Below are 9,075 nucleotides of genomic sequence, written 5' to 3' on the forward strand. Positions count from 1 at the left end.
CCAAGTGATCGAGATCCAGCACAACCAGATTTTAGGTAAATATCGGTTGTCAGAATATAGGTAGATATTACAGTTTGAGATGCTCTACCACTGCCAGACCTGGGCACTGGAGAGAATGCAAGTCCCACAGGATACTTGCACTGTGTAGCTGCAGTGAGGCCAGAGCATCTCAAATGGCACTTCACGTACCTCACTGGAGCTCTGCACAGAACTCTTGCACTGGCGTAACAAGGCGAGTGGAGGCAAGACTGCCCAAGGCCAATGCTAATCTTGGAGCCCTCCATATGTGCAGCTGTACCACAGCAGAATGGGTCAGAAAGCTCCACAGCCTTTCCAGAATGAGTTGCTGACTTCTGGCCTCATTGCTTCTCCCTCTGGACAGACCTCGCCGCGATTTCCAGGTCAGAGAAATAAAAAACACTTATTTGAAGACAGGAGGAAGGGGAGAAAATCCTTTTCTATTAGAAAGTATAGCATTAGGAAAATTGAAAACTATAACCTCATTGCTTTATATAGTTTATAGCCTCTTGATATTGCAGGAATGCTAGCTGCAACTGTCAGAGCTCTTCCATAATTCTCCTTAATCTCCCCTCCTGATGGGATTTGCATATCCCACTTGTCAGTCTGAGTGGAAGCTCCTCTCCATCGCTCAGACACTTTTACAGAAGCCAGATTCACACGAGATGCCTTTCTTCTCATTCTAAAGGATTCTCTTTCACCCACTGCTTTCTCTCAAAGCGTGGCTGTTCTCAATAACTTCCCATGTATCCTATTTCATATTCTGTATATGAAAAGCCTACATTTCACATAGTCAAGAAGTATACCCACAGATGGAATGATGGAATGCAACAAAGAAGAAACACTATGGGTATTAGATTATTCTTCCATAAGTAAAAAATAAAATAAAATAAAATAAAATAAAATAAAATAAAATAAAATAAAATAAAATAAAATAAAATAAAAGGTTAAAAAATAAGTTCCTAATTCAAAGTTACAGTGAAATTTTCAGCATTTTCTCTTAGTTTTTGTTGTTGTTTTTAAAGGAAGATTCATATAAAGAATGGATATCAAGTATTTTATGATCAGCAGAGTAGCACAATTTGAAGCATGAGACTTTCAGTAATACTTTAATTTGACCTGATTATTTCCAGTTTAAATCCCAGTTTTGTTTTCTCACTTTTGTTCATCCTTTCCTAAATACAGTCTCATTAGCTTCAGCAAGAGATTAGCCTGAAACCCTCTCAGCATCTGGTGCATTATTCTATTAATACCATAATACGTTGTTTTAATATATAAGCAAGACATTTTACATTGTACTAAAGCATTTTAATGCAAGCATCCAACTAAAGACAGATCTTTTCTGGAGACCTCTTTGCCACACCTCAGGAACCAATCTAAATGCAAAGCAACTGACAACAGGGTCATTCCTCACCATGGGTCTCGCCACTCTGAGCTCCACACTCACATTCATCTCCTTAAAACCCCTTTTTTACAGTAATGCAACCACCGTGGGAGGAAGGGAGCAGTGGACTATTGCAGTGTCACCAATGGGATGATGCTGGCAGCTCTTCACCCATCTCTGGAAATATTACACTGGAGCCACAGCTCTGCCAGAAGGGAAGGACAGAGAGTATTTAACTACAGCCACTTGCATGAACGCAGCATCTGAGCAAAGATGTCGCAGAGTGAGAAGTGACATTTTGATTGATTCCTCATTCTGGTCAGAGCAGAATAACACTGGCAATTTCAGACACTTTTGCCATGCCTTTACTGTCCTTTGCTGTCTCAGTGTTAAAAGTGAATACATTCATTATCATCCACATGGAATTCTGTTCATCAAAAGCAAACACCTGATTCAAATTCAAGCTCCTGGGAGCCCAGCTCCTAGAAATTCACAGTTCATTTTCCACAATCTGTCTTACAAGCAGATACAGAAAGAGCAGTGCTTGCTTGATTTAGCAAGCCAGAGGTTGAGAGGGAATATGAGCACTGCCTATAAAATAATTCCATGGAGGTGTAAGTGCCAAGTAGGGAAAACGACTTTAATTAAAAGGCATATAGACAAACCAATAAATAAATTGATAAATAAATAAATAGACTGCCCAATGGCAATGTCAGAACAGACATCAGACAGAAGTTTCCAAAAAGCAGAAGAATAAAAAACAACTATCCTGGAAAGAGTGGAGCAACAGGAAGGAAGGAAACTCCATTTGTTTTTATGACGCTTTTTGATGAGTTTAAGGTAAGATGCAGCACCCGCTACAGCCTTGAACCTCTCCTTAAGTTCTTAATATATACAGTAGGTTTGAATGCTCTGAATGAACACCCAACAACAGATTATAACAGGTATACTGTTATTCTGTCTTACCTGCGTTCAGTTTGTGTTATCAGTAGCATCAAATAAAAACGTGCGAGTAATACCTAATGAAGAGTCTCTGTTTGTCTAAAAGCTCTCCCATAAGAGACTTCTCTCTTCCCTTGTTGTCTAGTGTAACCACATGACAACAGAGATGATGACCTTGCAGGCTTCATACTGCACTGGACCCATCAATCAGATTGATTTTCTACTGTGGATGGAATATAAAAAATTACCTGGCCAGGCTGCTTTGCATCTGGTCCAGATTTCATCTCCAGCATTCTGTTGAGGATCTTCTGCTTGGAAGACCCAAGAGAAGCTCAGCTCTTCTCTCCAGCAACATAAATCACAGAAGTCTGGACCAGATATCCCAGGCTACAGAAGCTGTAAGTGCTGGGTGACCAAGTAAAAGTCAATCCACGGGCTGAATACATGCTCATATTCTTTGCCAAACTGTTTGACATCTAGACCAGGCCAGGCCATCAGACTCTGTCCAGTGCAAGGCAACAGTGGGTTGCCTCATAAGTAGACTGAGAAACCCAGGCAGCCTTGATTTCTCAAAAACTCTGAGAAGCATCTCTATCCTAAAAGCTCATATTGGATGTTTCCTTGAGAGTTGCTTCTCTCCTTTAAAATCAAATATCTCTTTGCACAAATCTCTGCTGCCTGTTTTCTCCTATTCTGTAGCATAGCACTGAGGGAGCTATGGGGAATTCAAATCTACAGTGTTTGCATATACCACATCAGGAAGCATGTCTGATATTTCTGCAGGCTAGGAAACCTGCCAGCATCCACACTGATGATGAAATTCCCCAGAGGAGCAAACAACCAGGAGATCTCACTTGTGTGTCTTGTAGCCAGGATTTAAAAGATTTATCTGAGAGGATCTAATACTTCAACTTTCATGGAGGCCAGTAGAAAGACTCTGCATGTATCAATGCAAAGAAACAAAGCCATGGTGCTAACATGGGCCAGTTAACACCTTGGACCATTCCCAGACAGTCTGGGACTTGGTACAAGCCAGAGACCATTTCCAGCACCCAATTTAGCTGTAGCTGCTCATCTCTCTGTTGCAGACAGAAAGAGCTCTGGATTGTGTAGATGCCAGACCATACCAGATGGCCTGTGTGGCCTCGCTCACCTCCACAGCAGTCAGAGAGAACCTGAGGACCATCTGCATTTTCATACAACACTGGATACACTCCTGGTTTCATCCTCATCAGTCATCTGAAAATCCAGCTTCCCTATACCCGTGCTCTCCTCTGTAGAGCATGTACTGACACTGCTGGTGGGAAAGCCACAAAAAACAGGAGGAAGCAGGGTGCATGTGAAGCACGTCCCTGTAGATGTGCCCTGGGTTCTTGCCACAGGTCTGTGTGGGTATGACTGTGTACTTTCCCCACAAAGCTGCACAGCTGGTCCTGTTGCTGCTGTCAAGTGTAATATGGATTCTGTGCTGCAGGGTAAGCTGTCTGAGGAGTACCCAGAGTCATTGATGGGCCCCACAGGATGCCCACTGTAAGACTGTTTATGTTGGTGGACTTAGATCTGGATGACCGATACCACTACTTATTACTCTTGTTGCGCCTGTGGCTAAGCACACAGCAAGCCCAGCCTCAGAACAGAATGATACACACCCACAATGTGAAATCACTGCCTAGGCACAGAGAATCTGCAAACACTGTTCCTTACAGCTACCAGGAGTCCTCCCAGAGGTCCCTTCCCCTCCATCAGAAGCATTGCAATCGTATCCAGACCACTACCAAAATAAGGATACAGGGAAACAGAGAGAGGTTGGCAGAAACAGGTACATTACAATTAAAACTAACCTTAATGGTGACAGTGCTTTTATTTTACAGCTTTCCCATCTAAAGGGAGCTCAGATTTTTAGGGTTTTGTTTGGGCTTTTTCCTTTACTCACACAGATGCTGCAAACTGTGATCATCTCCATAGTGTCCCTTTGCCTGGGCAAAAGGCACAAGCTGTTTAATGGCAGCACTTGCAGAGCACATCAGAATGAAAATGAGAGGAGGTGTGTTGCATCCACCAAGCACGGTGTGGAAACACAGGGAGGAATCTGGCAGCCACTGCTGCTGAAGTGCTGCCAGGGCACCAGGGTCACACAGCACCGTGCACACAGCACCATGAGATCCCCTGCCACTCCGTGCAGGTGGGATTACACATACTGCAAACTCTGGGAAGCATTTCACCCTAGCCCCCTCCCACTCCCAGCTCCATCACAGCTGAGTGCCCAAAAGCTCCACTCAGAGCCACTGGGTCAGTGCCACATTGAGCTCCTACTGAACCAACACCACAGCTTCAGCTGAGCCCGGACAAGCTTGCTGGTGTATTCAGCTCCTGCTAAGCCCAGCTTCATTTAGCATTGTGAGGGGATGCTACCACAGCACTGTCATTTTACACAGCAGCAAGGTGGGAGCGTGATCTCCCCAACACAACACAACTCAGGGCAGTTTGGGCAGGACAGCAGCAAAAATTTTCCTCACGGCTCCCTGCAGGTAGTTTTACACAGAGACACTCAGCAAGTAAATCAGACCGTAGCATTAACTGTCCATACTACCACAGTGGGCAAGAACTATACACACATACATGTCTAAGAACACGTACAATCAAAACTGCTACTTCTAATAATAATGTATTGATATATATAAAGATGAAACATTCTTGTGTGAAAAGAAGAGGAAAACTGATGCTTGCTGGGTGATTTTTTTATATCAGAAGCTTTCTCCTAGCAAATAGCTCTCTTTAAACCAGTGTCAGACTCAATTCAATCAGTATGAAAAGACTGGAGTTCTTCCCCAGCAACTTCTATTACCATGACTATGTAAGAGAGGCTAGCTGAGTTGGGAAGAAAGGGGATGGTCCTTCGAAATGAAGATGACAGGTATTCCCCTGTCAATTAACTAACAAAAAAATGAAAAACAAACAAACAAAAAAAGCCCATAAAAACAAAATGAGCCCACAAAACCTTGCTTCAACTAACTAGATCGGAACCCCACAGCGTGCAGAGTGCAACATCCACATTAATTCTAAATGGAGTGACTGGGATATATTTTAATACAATCCATACCAGAAGGAATTCATAATGATCTGACCAAAATTTCAAAACATCACCAGGTTCATTGTGCTAAAAGCTGAGAAGGGGGCCAAGGACTTGCGCCAAGCAGCCAAAAACCTGGCTGAGTGCTGAGGAGCCCAAGTCGCTCTTTCCCCCATGAAGTCAAATGCAAAACACCACATCACACTGGTATCCCTTTCTCTCCTAATTAGCACTCTGCTCGCTGGGACACTTAGACTCCCATTCCTGTTCACACCAGAGCAGAGCCACCAGCAGGCTCCTGGCTTGGGGTTACCTCTGCAGCACGGGCTGGAGGGACACGAGTTAACTTGATAACTTTGATGCCACAACTATTACTCCAGACTGGAAACCTGTCACCTATCTCTCTGGCTGAATTCATTCTTCTTGGCTCCCGTCAGAGCCATTCTGTTGCTATTCATGAGAAAAGTTCAGGTTATGGAGAAGAGACCAGAGCTGTCTAATCTTAACACCTTCGTGACAAGAGGCAAGAAAGCACCTTTGTCCCCTGCACAGAGGCACCTCAGAATCAGCATCCCAGTTAAACCCTGGGCTGACGTGGGTCCCAGGCATGGAGAAGCAGCAGCAGCAGTATCCCTGGAGCTTTCCCAGGCCTTGCTCACAGCTCAGCATCCCCTGCCGCCGGTGGGGTTACCCTGGGGCAGGCAGAGTGTGGGGGACGGGACCCCCCGGACTGTCCCCTCCCCTTCCCGCAGCGGGTGGTGGTGGTTCCCCCTCTCTGCCTGCACGGTGATGGAGAAGGGTTTGGAATGGTCCGTGCTCAGCGGGTGGGCGGCGGAAAGTTTAGTTGTTTTTTGTTTTGTTTTGTTTTTTTGCTCCAGAAGAATGGTCTTTTAGAGGCACTTCTGCCCCATTGCACACTGCTAAGCGAAACCAATCCGAGGCTCCCGGGAAAGAAATCCCCACTCGAAGAAGAAAAAAAAACCCCTCATCCCTCTCCCACCCCGCCCCCAAAGAAAAGAAAAGAAAAAATCTTAAGAAAAGAAAAAAGAAAAAGGAGAGAAGAAGAATGAAACAAAGAAACAAAAACGGAGGGAGGGGAAAAAAAAATAAGGACAAATGCAAACCCGCCGCCCCCACCCCGCGGCGACGGTACTCACGCTGCTGTTTTGCCCCGACCAGTGAACCATGGCTTGGTTGTGCGCCGAGTCGCCGGTGAGGGCGAAGGTGGTGCTGCCCAGCCGCAGCTCCTCCAGCCCGAAGCGGGCGGCGCCGGAGCCCCCCGGCTCCCGCCCCGCGGCGCCGCCCGGCCCCGCCGTGCCCCGCGGGCTGCGGCCCCGCCGCCGCCGGGCCGAGTTCCGCTGGCCGCCCGCCTGGTCTCGGTGAGGGTACTCCCCGGTAGGAGCCGCCGCTGCTCCGGGCCGGTCGTTCCCGGACGCTTTCTCAGGCTCTCTCGCCCAGCTCCGGGTCTTCCAGCCGCTGAATTTGGTCCCCGCCAGAGCAGGATCGAAGGGTGCTTGTAGTTCGGCATCCTCCGTATCCATCCCGGCCCCTTGCCCTCTCTCACCTCCCAGCTCCCCCGGGATCCTCCACCGTTCCCTTTCTCCTCTGTCGGTCTTCAAATGCATCGGTAATCCCTGCTGCGGATGCTGCTGCTGCGGCTTCACCTGGGAATGGCAGGATCTGCAAGTTATTTCTGCGCCGGTAAAGCCAAAAGTGAAGAGGAAAAGCCATGTCCAGTACAGGAGAGCAACGTGCCAGGCTGGGTACCAGCCAGCAACTTTTTCCATCGCTGCTGACTGCTGATGAGAGCGAGGGAGAAAGAGCAGGAAGGAGCGAGCGAGGTGCTGCCGATCTACCCACCGCGCGGAAAGCACTGCGAGAACTCCATAAAGTTTCAGACCGCTGTATTTGATGCAGCTGAGGAGAGGGAGACTGCTTTCTCTCTACCCCCTTTTTTATTTTTTCTTCCTTATATTCTTTCCTTCTTTTGCACTTTTTTCCTCTTTTTTCTTTCTTCTTTTTCCCCCCCTTTTCTTTTTTTCTTTTTTTTTTTTTTTTTTCTTCCCCCTCCCCCCTCCCCCAAAACTGGCGTTGCTGATCGGGCTTTTGATGGAAGGGAAAGCCACAACCACACGGGGGAGGAGCTGAATTGAAGTCAGAGAGAGAAGAGCAAATCCCGGCTGTGCCTTCTCTCGGCTGCTCTCAGGAAGCCTCCGCTCGCTCTCTCCCCGCTCCCCTCCCGCACCGCTCCTCCCGCAGCCCCGCCAGGACCCCCGCGTGTGCCGGGAGCGATTGGTTCTCGCCGCCCCCCTCTCTCGCACCCACTCCGAGAGGAGAGACTTATTCCAACTTCTTCACTCGCACAAGGCTGATCGCTTCCTCTCCCGCACTTCCCAGCAGCTCGAACCTCTAAAACATTCTAACATATAAAACAACATCGCTCAGGAGTTGGAAGCAAATGTGAAAAGCGAAGAGGCAGTTCGTACATAAGTGTATACAGTCCTTCTAGGGGAAACATTTTAATGTGCATTATGGAGCGGTCCCAAATGTCTGAGCAGGCTCTGAGATGGTCTCTTTTCCCTTTCTCGGTGACTGATGTAAATACGCTGGAGGTGCTGGGCATAGCTCTGAGCTTGATTTCACAACACAGGTGTGGGTGGAAGTTATATTTCAACCCCTCCATTCCCTCTGCTTCACTGTGCCATCACTTAAAGCAACTGCCGATGTTCGGATAAATCACCGGGCACGACCAAGATGTGCTCACATAAGTGAGCTGGTGGGGACAAGGATGTGTTTTGGGTAATAAAATGACAGCAAGAGGAAAAGAGAGGACTTCCCCCCATGTGGTTTAGAGTAGGGAAAACCTTTCTGCTCTAGCTGCCTGTGAAGGATCAGGAGCTCCTCCCTCAAGAGCTGTGCTCTCCCTGTCACTAGATCTCTTCTCTAGAGTGTTGTCACACATGGTGGCCATAGCAGATCACCAAACCCTGAGGTGCCAGCCTGTGGCTGGGCCATGGGACAGGGCCTGAGCTTTTATGGACACATGCAAGTGATGATGCCTTTAAGGACTGGAGAGAATTAAAGGCTCTTCCACCAGAATTCTATTCAGTCCCCATCTGCCTGCTCTCACTCATTCCCATTTGATTTCCAGAAGAGTTTACTTCTTAATTAACGTTTTTAATGCTTCCTTCCTGACATGGAGGACTTTATTGTATTTTTTTTTGGCAGGGTATTTCAGAAGGAGATTTACAGATTTGTTCCACATTCTTCTAGAGATTTCACTCAGATGTTCACTGGTGACGCGTCTTGGGATATGAGCACAAGATCACAAAGGAAGACTTAGAGTAATTGAGGCGGAGCAAAACTTCATGCCGCTTAAAATAATGATGGATTGTCTGCACTGTAACCACCAGACCTCAGCCACATATACTGTAAACCAATTAGCAGCATACCTCTTCCCATATCTCCCAGTTAAACGTGCTGTTACTGCCTGTCCGTAATAATAATTAACACTCTGTACTTAACAGCTCCTTTTCTTCACTAAGCCTAAAGCTCCTCACAAAGGCCAGTGAGTTTTACTTTTGTACAAGTGGGGGAAGCTGAGTCACAGTGTGGTTATCCATCCTACCATTGACTTCCACATGTTGCTTTGGCCAGATGG

At 46.9% G+C, this 9,075-nt stretch overlaps 1 protein-coding gene across 3 annotated transcripts in view; it reads right to left on the minus strand.

Annotated features, from left to right (window-relative positions):
• The window catches only part of SORCS1 (sortilin related VPS10 domain containing receptor 1), a 258,259-nt gene extending 250,823 nt beyond the window's left edge, over positions 1 to 7,436 (minus strand). For all 3 annotated transcript variants that reach the window (XM_032445519.1, XM_015867126.2, XM_015867125.2), the window contains exon 1: positions 6,572 to 7,436. In XM_032445519.1, the coding sequence (XP_032301410.1) occupies positions 6,572 to 7,201 (630 nt within the window). In that variant the 5' untranslated portion in view covers positions 7,202 to 7,436. The remainder of the gene's footprint in view (positions 1 to 6,571) is intronic.
• Positions 7,437 to 9,075: the final 1,639 nt, after the last annotated feature.

This window comes from Coturnix japonica, chromosome 6 (assembly GCF_001577835.2).
Source record: "Coturnix japonica isolate 7356 chromosome 6, Coturnix japonica 2.1, whole genome shotgun sequence".
NCBI classification, from domain to species: domain Eukaryota; kingdom Metazoa; phylum Chordata; class Aves; order Galliformes; family Phasianidae; genus Coturnix; species Coturnix japonica.